Below are 18,692 nucleotides of genomic sequence, written 5' to 3' on the forward strand. Positions count from 1 at the left end.
CTCATCAGTGGGAGAATATTGTACTAACCTTAATTGGCTGAGTTTGAGTGATTGTTACGAATTAATTAGCATAGACTACTATTCTTTCAATGAAGATCCTAAGAATTTTGATTTCTCGACACCATATAAGGAGTTACCAAAGTTGGATGAGATTATTTTATGTTTGGATAGTAGCAATGTGAAACAACTTAGCTAAATGTTTACCACATGTACATACGGTATGTTACAACAGTTTCTTCTTAATAATAACTGTCCCGGTTACCATCTCTAACTAAAAATGTTTCGGTATATTAAACTTCTGGGAGCCAACAAAAGGTCTTTTAAAGAACTCCCATTTATGAAAATGATGTTGGGTGTGAAGGCCTTTACGCCGGTTATCGATTAAAAAGCCCATTAGGGCCTTTTCTTGTTCAACACTCAGAAATCCTAGCTTCTCCTATAAATATACCTTTCATTGTAATTGTAATCTTATGGTTTAGAGCTTATCAAAAGAACCTAGTTGCAGCCGGTAGATTAGGCCCCCCAACTGGGGCCGAACCACGTTAAAATCGTGTGTCGTTTATCTCTTATTTTCTGTTTTACCTTCTTCTTAATTGCTTCCGCTTTGCTACGGCTAAGGGTTGTTCCTAACAAGTGGTATTAGAGCTTAAGTTATGTTTGATACAATTGTCTTTGTTCGTGGTTGTTGGTTATTCGCGCTTAGGGTTTGGTTTAAACTTTCTCTTGTTCACCGTTTTTTACATTAGACCAATAGAGCTGTTACTATTTGTTTCAGCTGCAACTAGGTTATTTTAAATATCATGTGTCGTTTATCATGTTATCAACTGTTGTTTGCAGTTGTTGCTGTTCCGTCACTGTTTCACAACTGTTAACCGCCCGCCGCCGTTGTTGTAGCTGTCTTTGCTATTGACGGTCGCCGCAGCTTGAATATCTGCTACGGTTTTTGTTTTTTGGGGTTATTTGGTGTTATAGATTGGTTACCACCGTAACATTCTTGTTCGTCATTGATCAGAGGTTTAGTTCAGTGTTTCTGCGGGGTGGTTGTTACTAAGTTTGATGTTGTGATATTACCTTGATCGATTAGAATAGGAAAAGAAGATTAGTACCATTGTTTGAAGTCCGCCCATTGAAACAAGGTGTTAGGTTGATTAAGGTTAAGCCTTTGTTTGAACGGGTATATATAGGTCTTTTGGAATGGTTTGGATTTATGTTGGATTTGGTTCTGTTTTTTTGAAGAAAATAGAGCTTGCCGGTTAGGAGTGCTTTGTTTTTGAATATTTCTGTTCCGGGGTTGCTAGTGTTGACACGAGTGAAAAAAAAGAGTTCAAAGTCATGGAACTAGCGGTTGTTTTACCTACTGTTCGATATCTTGAGTCTTTTCTCTTCTTTTATTGGTTCGATATTTTCAATGGATCTTTGTACTGTACGAGGTCAAGGTTTTCATACGAGTGGAGGTTCGTCTCATGAAGTCTTGTTTAGCATATGTTGGAATAACAGGGACAGTGAGAGCTGTGCGTAGTTGACTTGTGGGGTTGCATCGGGATTTTAGAGTCGTCTGAGGTTGATAAAATTCTGCTTATGAAAATGTGTCTAGGTTGATGTATTGGGGGCTCATTGGAAGGCAGTGAAGACTATTGTTACAGATTCTAGTTTTGCTTTATTTAATGTTACCCACTGTACTGAACCATCGGTGAATGTGTTGATTAGACTTTTGGAGTTTGCAGATTATTGCACTACCGGAAGAACTGAACCAACTTTCGGAGAAAAGCTTTGGCTCGCAGATTCAAGAGTTATACTCTGGTTCATGGTAGAGGACTCAAGGACTTTCAGGTAATCTGTTTGAGCGTATTCGGAGGTTTGAACTAAAACGAGATTTTGTAACAGTGGAAGCACGAGAAGTGTTTGACATTTGTTGAAATCGACGTTGGAATTTTGAGGATTTCTGAAGACCAGGTTTCCGAATGAAATTTCTCTAGTGATGTTGCCTCTAGTGGAAAGTGTTGTTGTTCCTCTGGAGTCTCTCGAGCCGGTATATCAAATAAGTGGGAGCTGGTTGAGATTGAGGATGCGTCATTGGTGGTCTTTGCCATGTGTCTTGACTGTATTGGAGCGGTTTCCAACTTCAATGGGTCTTTCAGGTTACTGGTGAAAAGGGCCGCTGCAACTAGGTACTCTTGGGATGCATGGATTGAAGTTTTGTTTGTTCTTTGGAGCTTGACTTGTGAAGACTTTTCTTCCTATCTGTTTTTATTGAAATCTTAGCTTCTTCATGGAGAACTGAAGACATAGGAAACTTCCGTTTTTGTTTTAGTTTGTTCTTGGAAATGGAGGCTTGAAGGAATTCTGTTATCTAAAGATTACTGGAGTTACAATTTGATCACGATGTTGTTTGCTTGAATAGCAGGCTGAATTTTTTTCGCAAGTCCTTCAAGTGGGAGATTGTTGGGTATGAAGGCCTTTAGGCTGGTTATTGATTAGAAAGCCCATTAGGGCCCTTTTTTGTTCAACACTCCAGAAACCCTAGTTGTTCTATGAATATACCTCTCATTGTAATTATAATGTGGTTCAGAGCATCAATAAAATTCCTAGTTTGCAGCGGGTGGATTAAGCTCCCAAGTGGGGCCGAACCACGTTAAATTCTTGTGTCGTTTATCTCTTATTTTTTGTTTTATCTTCTTCATAATTTCTTTTGTTGTGCTACGGCTAAGGGTTGTTCCTAACAAATGAAACTATTATTCTTTAGATCAAATTTATGAAATATCAAGCAATTTTATTTGATTAAATTTTACCAGCTTTTAAGGTTTTCAAGTTTAAAAAATCTCAATCCATATTTTACAAGTTTTTAAAAGAATTTCCAACAACTCTTTTAACTGCTCGAAATAAACTCATATATTAATTTAAGAGTAAAGAGTTATTATATATATGCTGAAATGTAAACCCAAAAAGGTGTGTAATTTATACAAATAATCACACATGACTTTTAAAGATTAAAAAATTCTAGAGGAATTTGATGACATGTTAGGTTAATATGGAAAATTCCTAATTCATTTCCATTATATTTGAATAGAGTTTTTGAGCCAAACTTTTTAAATCCCCTAATGCGATAAGCCCCTAACCTTGCTTAAGCTAATTAAGCGTGCTTAATTTGGATATTTTCAAGTATGAAAAGAGGCAACTGGAAACCCCTAACCTTGCTTAATTTGGATATTTTAAGTTAATTAAGCGTGCTTAATTTGGATATTTTAAGTAAGAAAATAGACAACCGGCCGAACAATGTTCACACACAGAGACGGAGCCAGGAAATATATTGCGAGGGGGCAAACTTTATAGTCATATACTCATATGTCTTATTCTTTTGTATAGTCGGTCTTGAGTTTTTCGATGCTTTGAACAAGTTCGTCAAAAAGTGCACTTATTAAACTACCATAAATAATCTTTCAATAGCAAGATAAAAAGTTTGATTAATATATGTCTAATTTGAATTTATCAATAAAAATAAAAATATATAATATGATAAGAGAATGATTACAATTTGATTTAATTTTGTTTAAAAGCTATAAATATATAAATTATGAAGCCAAAGGGAAAAAGTGTACCAATGATTAAACAATAAGGGTGAGTTATAAATAAGATACAAAAAGACAAGATATTTAAATATCCAATCTCTTTCTAGACCAATATTTCGTCTTCTTCATCCCCCTCTACAATACCTTTCTGCGATTATTTTTGGAGATCAAACTTTGTATTATAATTACCTTTAACTGTTATATATTTACTACTTCGAAACGTAAATCCTTCATGATTAAGTATCCCGTCATACTTTTTAGAGGTAAAATTCCATATATACTTTTAAATAATATATTTTTTTTATATTTGTACCAAATTTAAAGGGGGACAATTGTCCCATGCTAAATCCTCCCTGTTCACACATGAACTTGTTCAACTTGAAGATTTTTATATGATGAGTCAATGATGGAAATTAAGGTAAACACAACCCAAGATTTCCTAGAAAATGTGTCCCAACTCCCGACCACCAATATTTGACTTGACCCCAATAACAATAACTTTTGAGATATCAACCACCAATATATGTTTTTTGCTTTTATACTATTTCCTGTTATAAGCATATGAACACTATTAATTATTTTAATGAAGAAAAATACTCCTTTTATTTCAAATCTTATAGTAAGGTGAAATAAGCTAGCAGCTAGTTTTGTACCAATAATTAAAGTTGCAACTAGTTATCTGCTTCTGCTTATTAGCTTATGCTTACATGTCACAAGCCACGACTATGAACAAGCAAATAAGAAAGTTCATATCTAGAACTGTGGTCATATTATATAATTGAGATACTATCCACATTCTTTTCTTAGTGGATGTCTATAACCATGTTCCTTGCTGGAGGTCACAAAGCTGAATCCTCCAAGTCATCACGACTGGGCCGCCAGCTTACTTTTTCCGAGATACAGCTAGCAACCCAAAACTTCGACGAGTCATTGGTGATTGGCCGTGGGGGGTTTGGCAAGGTATACAGGGGAACCATCACTCATGGGGGAAGTCTTTTAGAAATTGCAATAAAGCGGCTGGAATCAACCTCTAATCAAGGAGCACTGGAGTTTTGGGCTGAGGTTGAGATGCTCAGTAAGTTAAGGCACTGCCATTTGGTATCTTTGATTGGTTACTGCGATGATGGACAAGAAATGATCCTTGTTTATGAGTATATGCCTCACGGAACCTTTGAAGATCATCTCCACAAACGTCTAAGTTCTCTCCCTTGGATTAGACGACTCAAAATAAGCATAGGGGCTGCTCGCGGGTTAGATTATCTTCACACTGGTACAGGTATTAAGCATGGTGTTATACATCGTGATGTCAAAAGCTCAAACATTTTGCTAGATTACAATTGGGAAGCTAAGATTTCTGACTTTGGGTTGTCCAAAATAAGTCCAATAAACCAGCCATCTACCTATGTCAATACTTTGGTGAAAGGCACATTTGGATATCTGGATCCGGTTTACTTTCAAACAGGTAAGCTGACGAGAAAGTCTGATGTTTATGCCTTTGGGGTAGTACTATTTGAAGTCCTGTGTGGGAAACGAGCAGTAGATAGAAGTCTTGATGAAGATCAATGGGGTTTAGCAAGTTGGGCTCAAGATTCTATTAAACAAGGTAGGTTAAAGCAAATAATTGATTTCAATATGAGGGGGATAATATCACCCAAATGTTTGAAGGAGTTTAGTCGGTTAGCAGAGCGGTGTGTGCATAGCCATCCGAAGCACCGTCCTACAATGGCTGAGGTTGTTGTGAGTCTCAAGTCTATCTTAGCTTTACAGATGAAGGTCAATAGTGCATTGCAGCCTGTAGGCCTGACAGTATTTGCTAAAAAGGTGTCTATGTCTGTCTTTCCATCTAATGTGGAAAACTCAGGTACGATGCTATTTAGTTTTCTACGTTTATAATTAGCAGATGAAATGTGTCAATATTCCATTTTCTTAGACTCGTATTAATTTATGAATACTGTGCGGTGGATATATATTACTATTTCTAGGGATCTTACCATTCTTCTATCATAGCCATATCTAACAATTTGTTCTTTTATATTTTGTTAAACATGTACTAGCAGTTAGTCTAAAATCCTTGGAGTTATACCTTGACACTATTCAAGGTGATAACCAGATATTTCGACGGTTTGATTTTGATACCATCAGTGTTGCAACCGATACCTTCTCTAAAGCTAATACGGTTTTACTTAATCGATATGATACCATGTACAAGGTATTCATGATCATGTGTTTTCTCATTTGTTTTATAAGTTTTCCAGTTGTATATTAGAAACTCTGACTTTATTCCCCTTTCAGGGAAGGCTACAAAATGGACAGGCTATAGCAATTGCCGAAACTTCTCTCAGTACTCCATCATATATCAAGTACTATATGCGTGAAGTATCCATACTTATAAACTTTGAACATGAAAATTTGGTCAAGTTGCTTGGATATTGCATTGAAGGAACAAAAATGTTCCTCGTGTATGAGTTTACACCGCATGCAAGCCTGGATCGCTTGATATTTGGTATGAATGAATGATTTAATAATCAATTACTTTGAACTTTGAAAGCATATGCAACTACTCTTGGGAACTTTGACAGATATTGAGAGGAAACAATCAATGCTGTTAATGTATCTTCTTAATTTAATCTAAACCTTATATAAACTGGATGAGATTTCACTCTGATAAACGTTTGTTTTGTGATGTGCTACGCAGATCCCATGTGTACTCTTTTGGACTGGAATATACGGTTCAAAATAATTCTAGGTGTTGCTCGGGTACTTGTTTACCTTCACAAGCATGCTCCTGTTCGTATCATACATGGTGATGTAAAACCTGAAAAAATTCTCTTAAATGAAAGTATGGCACCCAAACTTTCCGGTTTTGGGCTGGCGAGTCCAATCAACAAGACTGACTGTATGCTTGATAATGCTGTTCACGGTACCTTGTAAGCATAAGAATATATTCCATATATGTAGGAAAAAGATAAGAGTCCAACTTAAGTTACATTGACTTTTTTTGACTCAAATTAAGCTGGACTCAATTTATCTCACCCCTATATATATATATATATATATATATATAAGGAAGATGATTTGTACACCACAAAACTATAGTATACCGGTACAACATATTAAAGTACTTATTGTGCTGTATGAAATAGTTTTTGTTATGTACGAATCACCTCCCTCTATAAAACTGTCATTTTTCCTTTTGTGTTCATTGTGGAGACTGCTTTTTGGAATATATTACGTGTGTTTTTTAAATGTGGTCGTGGTTTTCGTTATAAGATTTAGACCGGATGTCGATTGTTGCATAAGGCGGATAGGTATTTTAAAGCAATTTATCCCCTTCTGTTTGGGAATCTCTTTAGTGATTGTTTTCAGTTTCTAAATTAAAGCGAAATTGCAGTACTCCATTTTAACAGCTTCCATGTACATTCATATTGCCACTCTGGTCTTCTTTTCGGAACTCTAATAATGCACACACGACAGGGGATGCATTGCACCAGGGTATCGAAGGACTTCACATCTGTCAACAAAAGACGATGTCTTTAGTTTTGGTGTGTCACTTTTGGAAACTATAAGTGGTCGTAGCACTCTCAATCAACTTTCCAAAACCAAGCATCTTTATGAATATGTAAGTATATGCCAAAATATACACTTATATAACTTTTATTCAGAATATATTATAAATGGATTCTTACGGTTTCAAATTAAACCAGTACTCCCTCTAAATATTTCTCTTAGTTTTAGAAGAAATGTAGAAGCTAGAGATCATAGGGTCATAAAAAATATTGGAGAATGGAATGAATAGCTTATTAAATTTGAAAAATAAAAGAAAAAATGGTGGGAGTATAGTTATAGTCGTGCTGAATTGTTGTAGGTGTGGAGAAATTGGCTGGAAGGAACACCTATGAATGTAGTTGATCCTAGAATTAATATGGATTCAAGTTTGATGTCCACGTTCATCGAGATTGGGTTATTGTGTGTTCAAGCAAATGCAGTGGATAGGCCAACAATGGAGGAAGTTGTGGGCATGTTGCATAGTAACTCATCTCTCACTCTCCCTGTGGCGCAAATGCGATCAAGGATGATAAGAAAGCGCTCAGAATGTACTAATTCCCAAGTTGACGACTACGATACTGGTGAAGTTGAAGAATCCTTATCAGATTTATACCCTAGATAGATAGTGCATTGAGTTATGCAAATTATAGTAACTATGTTTCTTAAAATACCATAATATTGGCAACTGCTAATGGATCAAATTTTGTATAGACTCGTGTTCAACGAAAGTCATATCATGTGTAGGTCAATAGGTACTCTAATGAATCTGAATTACATACAAGAATGTTCATCAAAATTGAAATAATAAATTATAACTTGCAGATGGGGTGTATGTTTCCAGGAGATTACAAGAAAAAGAGGTAAACGGGAAAAAAATATATATATATATATATGACGGGGTGCAGAGGTATATAGTTATAAGGGGGTAAGAAACCGTTTAAGTCTATTTTTAGTAATAACTTAAATAATGCTAGAAGTAGTATTTTTATCTTTCATAGAGTATTTTTTTATATTTAAAAAGGGATGAGAGCACAACCCATACAACTTATGTATAAAATATTTTATATATTAAATAAAGTTATTAAATATGTCCTATTTTAAATTTTCAAATTCTTTAATTATAAACTTTGATCTTAAATATTTTAATTTGTGTTATATAATATTTGATGAAAATTATATTAATAAAAAATACATTTAAAACTTAATCAATTCATATAAATGTCATCAAATATTATACGGAGTATGTCACAAATCAAAGTATTTATGGTCAAAGTTTATAAAAAAAAACTTTGAAAATTCAAAACATATTTGGTTGGACGAAAGGAGTATGAGATATTATAAGTCGGTTTTCATGATATAATTGTTTAATGAGATATAAGTTTATATTTTGTCAAAAATTGATGTTCAAAAAGATATTATTGCACGTTAAATACAATATTTACGGCTATCTATAATTGAATATTTAAGTTTTATAAATTGTATCAAAAAAAAATTATATCATCGGTTGTCAACAAAAACTAAACATGACAAAAAATGCATGAAAATATATTTTTTTAGATTTTACAATAATGCATATATCTATATATATATATATATATATGGGTTGGATATTGTAAAACAAGTATTAAAGTAAAACAAATAAGATAAGATATTGACCCTTAGATCATGGTTAAACTGATGCACGAAGATTCACGAAGCAATTGATGTATGATGATTTTTATGATGCACGGTGATTATCACTGTAGAAAAACCTATTGTTTTATTTGTTTTACATTAATACTTGTTTTATTTTACCTAAAACTTACATATATATATATATATATATATAATGAAACAGTAGGAATCCTAGCTTTATGAAGCCCTCCACCTCAATCCAAAAAAATATTTAGACTTTGCCACGTAGGATTTTTCGTACGTGTCATCTCTATATTTTTTCACAATACTTATTTATCTTTTTAATATAATATAATATATAACATAACATAATATAATATAATATAGATATAGATATATAAAAACAATTTAGACAAAGATATTGTTAATCTTATATTACTTGACAGTATATATTTAATAAATTTATTGATATAGTATGTTAAATAACTTAAACTTAAATATATTTAATATATATAAATCCTTTGGCCTTTTCTTTCCTCAATGTTCGAAACCAAAATCAAAGAACCAAATAAATTGGTTTGTTATTCCAGCCGCTATAAAACCAAATAAAAGGATTGTTTAATGTTAACACAATAATAATAACAAGTTTTTAAGGTATATATTCTCTTTCTCTTAATTTCGTCCCTAGAACCTTTCTATAATGGAAGATTTATGAATTTGCAAAAAACTATTTTGACCTTTATTTATACTTCTATATCTATACTATCTATATAAACAAACTACCCCTAACAAATTTAACACTCTACCTTTAAAATCCCTAATTTACCCTTTTAATCTATACTACTATCAAACACTTTATCCCTAAAATTTCAAAAATACCCTGAAAAAAAACTTACGCGTGTCCCTTCTCTTCCGTTGTTCGCATAGTATACCAAAAAAACACACATGCGTTACTGAATTTAATAATCAATCAACATAAAAAACGCTCACTCTAAAACAACAACGGCGAGCCGGACTAAGAAACACTTGAGTTGAATTATACATTCATGTAATAACACGGTACAGCTACTTAACCAACGTTTTTTTCATATGTCCCGCCGCATCGCGCGGGTACAAGACTAGTTATATTATAAAAAAAAGTAGCATTTTATTTTTGGAAGTGTTTAAAATAATGTAATATTTTCATCTAGCACCCGTTATCATATCTACACATATACTATCTTTTTCACATACACTATCCCTTAACATTAATTATTAAATTACATTATCAATCATTTATCTTTAAAATACAGCCCCATTAACCATTTAAATAATTTAATTTTACATCAAGAATCTACACCACTCGACATCGCCTCCACCACAAACAATCGCCCCCACTACCACACCATCTCCGCCACAACCATTGTCACATTTGTACGGGTACTGTGCTAATATATTATTAATCATATTGAATGTTATAACCTACCTAACAATGTTATGTGTAAGGGAATTTGGGTTTTAAAGATTCTTACAACATCATGATAATTTTTTCATATTCTAATTCAAAAATATTATTTTTGTTATTAATATGATGTTTTTTTTTATATATTATAATTAATCTCAAAAGTAATCTTAGGTTTTAAAGATTATTACAAGATGATTTGTTTTTTTTTTAATAGGGTAGATAGTTTGGTTCAATCATTCAATTTTACATTTATCTTGAACTACTACAGTCGCACATCGTGCAGGTAAAAAAAATCAAGTATATATATATATATTGATACACTAGTTTTGTAAAATAAATAAAGGAAATAAAGAAATAACATTAATTGTAGAATAATAATAGTTAGGGGGTATTTTGTAATATTTCCAAATAGTCGTTGTAACTGTTTCTGGGTTTGTTAAATTCCTATCATGAGCTAATATACATTTTCAGCTTTGATTGTAACAATTCTCTCTCTCTCTCTCTCTCTCTCTCTCTCTCTCTCTCTCTCTCTCTCTCCTCCGATTTTTCTGCTTCATTTTGGTATCAGAGCCATAACCGTTTCTGGTAAAGCTCGGATTCCGATCAATTTTTCCGGTGGAAGTCATCTTCTCCGGCAATTCTTTCCATAAATTCCGACGAAATTCTCTTCTTTAAATAAAATTTCATTTTCTTTTCCAATTAACAATGGTTCAAACTCGCGAAACTTCTGAAGTAGAGCGGTTAACCAAAGAACTTAACCTTTCACAAGATAAAATCATATCGATGCAGAATTCCGGTCAATTGCTAACCCTAACCGATGAAAACCGCGTTAATCATAACCGTTTCACCAAAATTGAGTTTCCTAAATTCGAGGGAGATGATGTGGAAGATTGGATTTACAAGTGTGATCATTTCTTTAATATTGATGCCACACCTGAAACTTCCAAAATCCGTTATGCTGCTATACATATGACGGGCAGAGCATTATCTTGGCATCAAGGTTACATGAAATCAAGTGGAAAGACTATGGAGTCCACAACTTGGGATGAATATTCACAATCAGCCATGGCCAGATTCAGTACAATACACATGGAAGACGCCATGGGAGCACTTAAAGCTTTAACTCAAGAAGGGAATTGGATGCTTACTGTGATCAATTCGACAGACTACTGAACAAGGTAACTCTTTGTGAAAAGTATGTTGTTAGTATTTTTGTTGAAGGACTTAAGCCTGAAATTAAATGTTACTTGAAAATGTTCAAACCCAAAACACTAAGACATGCTTATTCTTTAGCTAAGATACAAGATCAAGCCAATAAAATGTTAGGGAAGTCACATATGGGGAATTATGCTTCTAGTATCAGGAATGTCAATTCTACTCCTAAATTCTCTAGTTTTGGTAACAATGGGAAAACTCATTTATTGGCCACACCAATCAACTCTGTCCCACCTAATGCCATTGTACCAAGAGAGGTAAATAATAATTTTTTGGAGGATAAAAAAGCCAAAGGGGAATGTTTTTAGTGTAATGAAAAATTTGTCCAAGGACATAGTAGGGTGTGTAAGGGAAAGAGACAATTATTTTTGGTGGAAGTAGAGGAAGAGATGGAAAATGAAGTGGAGGATCTTAGTTTAGCAACCACCTCTTTTAGAATGCCGGGAGAGCCACAGATTTCTCTAAATGCCATCACGGGCATCCCATCGTATTCCACAATGCAAATTGTGGGAACAATAGGAACCAAGAATTTACACATTCCGGTTGATGGGGGATCTACTCACAATTTCATGAGTAAATTGTTGGCAGAGAAATTAAGATGTCTTTTACTGGAAATTCCCAATGTGACTATTACTGTGGCTAATGGAAATAAGATGGATTGTGTGAAGATCTGTAAGGATTTTCAATGGTGTATGCAAGGTAATTGGTACACTGCTGACATGTTATGCATAGAACTTAATAACTATGACATAGTGTTGGGAGTATAATGGTTGGAAACCCTTAATGATATCATAAGGAATTTCAAACATTTTACTATGAAATTCAATGTGGGGGGTCAACAATTCCAATTGAAAGGGGTAGTACAACATGGAGTACATTTATGTTCTATGGAAAAGATGTCATCTCTGCTGCAAAACAATAAGAATGTGGTGCAGGCACAATTATGCACATTACATGATACCACCAGTGATCACCTACTGCATAAGCCAACCTTGACTGAGTTCACTAATGATGAAGAATTGCAGACATTATTAGAAAAATATGCAGATGTGTTTGCAATATCTACTGGGTTGCCACCTTCAAGAGATTGTGATCACAAGATAATATTGAAAGATGAAAAGTCAAATCTCAATTTGAAACCTTATAGGTACCCTAGGGCACAGAAAGATGTAATAGAAAAGATGACACGGGAACGCTTGGATTCAGGGGTAATTAGACATAGCACTAGTTATTTTGATGCACCAGTGGTTTTGGTTAAGAAAAAAGATGGTTCATGGAGAATGTGTATAGACTATAGGAAATTGAATGAGAACACTGTGAAGGATGTCTATCCAATTCCTTTGATAGAGGAATTATTGGATGAATTAGATGGAGCCAAATATTTTTCCAAGTTGGATATGAGGTCTGGATATCATCAAATAAGGATGTTTGAAGATGATGTGCATAAAACTGATTTCAAAACTCATCAGGGTCATTTTGAATTCTTAGTACTACCATTTGGACTAACCAATGCCCCTGCAACTTTCTAAGCCCTCATGAATTTGACTTTTAAGGAGGTAATGAGGAAGTGTGCATTAGGTTTTTTTTTTTTTTTATGATATCTTAGTCTACAGTCAAGATTTGCAGCAACACCTCAAAGATTTGGAGTTGGTTTTGCAATTAATGAGAAAAAATTCTCTCAAAGCAAAGCAGTCAAAATGTTCTTTTGCTGGCACAAAAGTGGAGTATTTAGGGCATGTAATTACCGCAGCAGGAGTGTCCACTGATCCTATTAGCCATTAAACAATGGCCAATTCCAACAACTGTAAAGCAATTAAGAGGATTTTTGGGGCTCAGAGGTTATTACAGGAGTTTCATCAAAAATTATGGATTGAAGGCTAAACCCTTAACTGAGCTATTAAAGAAAGATGGATTTCAATGGTCTGCAACTGCTCAATTAGCCTTTGAAGACATGAAAGAGGCTTTAACTCACCCTCTAGTCCTAAGTTTACCCAATTTCTCCAAAACATTTGTTGTTGAAACAAATGCTTCAGCAAAAGGGTTGGGAGCAGTATTGATGCAAGAGGGTCATCCAATTGCATTCATCAGTAAGGCCTAATCTGCAAGACAACAATCACTGTCTGTATATGAAAGAGAGCTTCTTGCCATTATTATGGCCGTCAAACAATGGCACCACTATCTATCTTCAACCCATTTCATCATTAAGACTGATCACCAGAGTCTCAAACAATCTTGGTCAACTCACCCAGAGGCTCAAATATTAATCAAGAAAATTGAGCAAGGTCATGCAGTTAAGAACAGGACATGTGATGGAGAGATTTTGAAGAGGAAAAACAAACTGTGGATTGTGAAGGATTTGGAATTAAGGAGTGAAATAACGAAGTTTTGTCATTCTTCAGCAGCAGGAGGACATTCTGGTGTAGTACCTACTTTAAAGAGAATAAAGGATTTGTTTTATTGGAAGGGTTGCAATAAAGATGTGCAGAAATTCATTAAGGAGTGCTCGGAATGTCAAAGGTCTAAATATGAGAATGTTTCTTACCCAGGCTTGATGCAACCTCTACCAGTTCCTCAATCCATTTTCACAGATATTTCATTAGATTTCATCTCTGGATTTCCTAAAGTTCATGGAAAGGACACAATTTTGGTGGTAATTAACAGGCTCACCAAGTATGGCCATTTCCTACCCCTGCAACATCCTTATACAGTTGCTTCTGTGGCCAGGGCTTTTCTGGACAATATCTTTAAATTACATGGAAATCCAGTTAATATTGTGTCTGACAGAGATCCTATTTTCATGAGCAAATTCTGGCAAGAGTTTATGAGATTACAAGGAATAACACTTTCCATGTCCTCTGCATATCACCCACAATCAGATGGACAAACTGAAGTGTTAAATAGATGTTTAGAAGCTTACCTCAGGAGCATGTTCATGTAGGATCCATTACAGTGGGTCCAGTGGCTACCTTTAGCTCAATGGTGGTATAATTCTACATGGCATTCATCAATCCAAATGTCTCCTCATGAAGCTCTATTTGGTATTAAACCTCCTATCCATCTACCTTATATTCCTGCAGACACTGCCATAGCTGCAGTTGAAGATTTGCATAGAAACAGAGAGAACATGATTCAAAAACTTAAATTGAATCTGCAAGCTGCAAGAAATAGGATGAAACAATTGGCTGATAAACAGAGAATTTCGAGAAGGAGATATGGTTTTGGTCAAACTTTACCCCTTTGCACAACAATCTTTGAAGAAACACCATAAAGGGAAGCTTTTTCCAAAATATTTTGGCTCATTCCTGCAGAGGATTGGGAAAGTTGCATACAAGTTGGCTTTACCTCCTAAGGCTCAAATGCATCATACATTTCATGTCTCTTTTCTTAAACAGGCACATGGTTCCAATCTGCCAGTTATTCCATTACCTCAAACCAAGAAATGGTCCCTCCAACCAAGATCTATTTTAGATAGAAAAATAGAGAAGAAAGGCAACAAAGCTGCAGTGAAGGTTCTTATCCATTGGGAGGGCCTTCCCATTTTAGATGCTTCATGGGAATTTGCAGAAGAGATCCAGACTCGTTATCCCAATTTCGCTTTTTGAGGACAAAAAGTTCTTAAGGAAGGGGTATTTGATACACTAGTTTTGTAAAATAAATAAACGAAATAAAGAAATAGCATTAATTGTAGAATAATAATAGTTAGGGGGTAGTTTGTAATATTTCCAAATAGTTGTTGTAACCGTTTCTGGGTTTGTTAAATACCCGTCATGAGCTAATATACATTTTCAGCTTTGATTGTAACAATTCTCTCTCTCTCTCCGATTTTTCTGCATCATATATAGGGATTAGGTATTGTAAAACAAATACTAATGTAAAACAAATAAGACAAGATCTTGACCATTAGATAATGCTTAAATTGATTCACGAAGATTCACAAAGCAATTGATGCACGATGATTTTTATGATGCACGGTGATTTTCAGTAAAGAAAACCTATTGTTTTATTCGTTTTACCTTAATACTTGTTTTATTTTACCTTAAACCTATATATATATATATATATATACTTTAAAAAAAACTTTAATTTATGAGGGGTTCAGAACCAAATAGCACATTTATGTCCAACGAAATCTCCCCCACAATTCCAAAGAAATAAAGTGTGAAATGACTCTGTCGAAAATTCATACAATATGAAAAATCAAATGTTTAAGGGTAAAGTTACACTTAAATTATTGTGGATTGATTTGGTGTAAGAAATAATAATGAAATGTTTAGACTTGTTGGCGGTTCCCAATTGGTGTGAAGTATCACAGTTGCTTCACGCCACCAAGTGTATTTGAGAGGTGTTTGTGTGTATTTTTCATTGGTCTCTCTTCAAGATTAGTTTGGGGTATTTATAGGAACTTAAGGAAGGATCCAGAAATTGGTCCCCTTTATCATGACGTCTGTTAGTCAGAGGCTGTTATTCGGTGTGGCTTGTAACGTAACAAACTTCGTCTTATTGTCAAGTGAAGACAAAATGTTTGTGTTTGGTCCTTCAAACATATGTCATCTATAATACAAAATACCTTAATACGTCCGCAGCCTTGATTGGTCCGTAGCCTTGTCAAAGTATTTTGGTATACTAGTGCTAATATGTTTGGAACCTAATTGAGAATGTAGGCTCCAGCTTGACGAATGGATGTAGCCTTTGAGCTGCGGGCTTAAAGGAGGGTACATCATCAAGCCCCCCAGCATAGCATTGCAAATCTTTGGGGTGATAGGCTAGTTACTTGGATCACCAAAATGTACAGGGAGTGATGAAGCCTTAGTAAAGTGATGAAAAGTTAATTGCTTCATGAATAATATTGGAGTCTAGAATGATGTTGAAGCCAAATATTAGGCTGGAGCACGCGGAGCCAAAAATTAGGTTGGAGTAGTTGTAGCCAAAAATTAGGCTATTTGCCTATACTTATACGTTCTCAAAGTTGTTATATACTTTTATCCCTTTTTCTTTTTTTTTTTTTGAAAATTGAAAAGACTAGATATTTACAATAATAGTGATAAGCATAGTGGTCTTGTCAGGCTTGAACAGTGTCTCCTTGTTTGATGGGCTTTAGATTAAATCCGTTTGGTTCATGACACGTATTCCAATCTACTCCTTTGGATATCCTATCTGTCTCCTTCCCCTATAAATAGATCCATTATCCCATTGTTTGAATAAAAGGTCTTTTCTCTCTCATATATATATATATAATATATATATATATATTATTATAATATTATCTTTTTTACTTTTTTGTTAGTTCCGTAGTCTTTGCAACCATTTATCTTGACCCTGCCGCCGGAACCATTTATTCGATCCCGTTGTAGGTGTGTTCCAGTGTATCCCTTTCTTATATATATTTTGTTTGTTATATATGGGTGTGGGTAATAGAAAAGATCTACATATCCAGTTTTGTACCACCACTAGGGGTGAACTTCTAGAATTATTATCGGAATATAGGTTCCCACCGGGGTATAGTTATATTGTGCCGTGGCCGTTAGATACTATTAAGTCGGTTCCCGTAGGCAAAATAGGGCTTTATTTTGGATGTTTGAAAAGGGGAATGTTCGTCTCCCTTTTACCGATTTCTTTTTTAGTGTGTTGGCACACTTTAGATGTCATATATCTCAGGTTACTCCCTTTGGGGCCTTGCGTATTACTATGTTTGAAGCGTCGTGTAGGGCTCGTGGGAAGGAGCCTACTCTCAGGCTCTTTCGTAAGTTCTTTCGATTAGGGGTTACTTCAGATTGGTATACCATAGAGAAGAGGTCCGGTAGTGGATTAGCAGAGTGTATTTTCGGTGTGAAAGAGTCTATGAAAGGTTGGAAAACTAATTTTTTTTTATATGGATTCATCTATTATCCCTTCGGCATATGGAGCTGTTCTTGACATGAGAGAAGGAGAGGCTCGTGGTACTTTAGCCGATACGAAGGCACCGATAGAGTATGACCTTGAGGTTGCCAAACAACTGTGTAAGCCGGCTATCCGGAGCCGTATCCTTCCTGAGCCTATTCTATATTTGGCGAAGTTGAGTCCGGTGTGGGACTCCCCTTATCCGCAGCTCTGAAGGGAGGGGTATGGCTCTCGCGACTAATCTTTTTTCCTTGCCTAGGATATGGTGTTTCTTAGTAGATTATATGTTACTTCTCGTTTGTTTTTGGGTTTTTATCATCATTTTTTTTTGTATTATACTTATTATTGTTTTTGTATTCCCAGTCTTATTAATTATTGTTATCATTGCTTGTAGACATGACTTTTCTTGATTATCTGGAGGCGGCCGCTGTATCTAAGAAGAGGGGAGGTTCCAAAAGGAAAAGTGTGGAGGCAAGTGTGTCTGTTACCGAGTCTTCTAAGAAAAAGAAAACTCTTAAAGGCATTAAACTTAAAGAACCTCACGGCGGTACTTATCGTTTGCAAGAGGATGATGCATCAACTGTCGTGCCCTTATACGGGGTCGGTAAAAGTCCTAGAACGTTGCGGGGGCTTAAAGAACAAAACGAAAAAAATATGAAAGATAATGAGAGGAAAGAGGGTTCTGAGATGGGGGAATCGAATGGAGGTGATGACAGTGACAGTGTTACGGGTTATTATGAACCTGATCCTAGTCAGAGTGAGGGACCTCCTTCAATGGGCTTCCGGAGGCTCCCACCAGTGAGGCTCCTTTGCAGATATCGTTCCCCAACCTTCTGTTTAACACTCCTTTGGATTCCGAGGAAGCACGTAGGGAGTATGTTCAGAATCTGCTGGTGCCGGCCCATGCTCATTCCACTGCAATGCAAACCCATAGAAGCTTTCAGGATTTTACCAATGAGACCATTATTCGCGTTTTTCTCTGTTCAGGTTAGTTGATTCGGGGACATCTATTGCTTGGTTTTTTTTTTGTTATATCTGTTATTTATTGACATTGTTGCTTTCACACATTTTGTGTATGTCGCCCCCCCCCCCCCTTATTTGTTAATAGGATGGCTATTGGAGGCGTTTTGACTTCATCGAAAAAAGAAAAGGCTCGGCTGAGCCGCCAAAATAATGTCCTACGACGTCGTCTTCGTCGTTTGGAGAATAGTGTAGTTCCTGACATGGTGAAAGCAAGGGAACAAGATTGGGAGGCCAACGCTCTCATTCAGAAACAGAAAGTTGACATAGCAGAACAAGAAATCGTTGCGTGGCAGGGAAAATGTCAAAAGTTGGAGATAGAAAGGGATGCCTTAAAGACGCAAAATGAAAATTTGTTGAGGGAAGTTGATGTCCTTAAAGCTTGTACCTTGGGGAATGAGGTTAGAATT

At 35.2% G+C, this 18,692-nt stretch overlaps 2 protein-coding genes across 2 annotated transcripts; both read left to right on the forward strand.

Moving 5' to 3' along the window:
* The first annotated feature begins 4,288 nt into the window (after positions 1–4,288).
* On the forward strand, positions 4,289–7,894 carry LOC122599823 (receptor like protein kinase S.2-like). Its single transcript, XM_043772414.1, has 6 exons — positions 4,289–5,427; positions 5,624–5,775; positions 5,859–6,069; positions 6,262–6,493; positions 7,041–7,185; positions 7,432–7,894. The coding sequence occupies exons 1-6, from the start codon at positions 4,377–4,379 to the stop codon at positions 7,732–7,734; spliced, it is 2,094 nt and encodes a 697-aa protein (XP_043628349.1). The 5' UTR covers positions 4,289–4,376; the 3' UTR covers positions 7,735–7,894.
* A 6,703-nt stretch (positions 7,895–14,597) lies between these two features.
* On the forward strand, positions 14,598–14,987 carry LOC122585583. Its single transcript, XM_043757707.1, has one exon. The coding sequence runs from the start codon at positions 14,598–14,600 to the stop codon at positions 14,985–14,987; it is 390 nt and encodes a 129-aa protein (XP_043613642.1).
* Positions 14,988–18,692: the final 3,705 nt, after the last annotated feature.

Source organism: Erigeron canadensis, chromosome 1, assembly GCF_010389155.1.
Source record: "Erigeron canadensis isolate Cc75 chromosome 1, C_canadensis_v1, whole genome shotgun sequence".
Taxonomy (NCBI): Eukaryota; Viridiplantae; Streptophyta; class Magnoliopsida; order Asterales; family Asteraceae; genus Erigeron; species Erigeron canadensis.

What these genes read in the sequence shown, in the direction of transcription:
- LOC122599823 (XM_043772414.1), top strand. Translation starts at nt 4,377, where the DNA reads ATGTCTATAACCATGTTCCTTGCTGGAGGTCACAAAGCTGAATCCTCC. An exon ending in ATCTAATGTGGAAAACTCAG is followed by an intron (nt 5,428 to 5,623) that starts GTACGATGCTAT and finishes ATGTACTAGCAG; the next exon opens with TTAGTCTAAAATCCTTGGAG. An exon ending in GATATGATACCATGTACAAG is followed by an intron (nt 5,776 to 5,858) that starts GTATTCATGATC and finishes TTCCCCTTTCAG; the next exon opens with GGAAGGCTACAAAATGGACA.
- LOC122585583 (XM_043757707.1), top strand. Translation starts at nt 14,598, where the DNA reads ATGGTTTTGGTCAAACTTTACCCCTTTGCACAACAATCTTTGAAGAAA.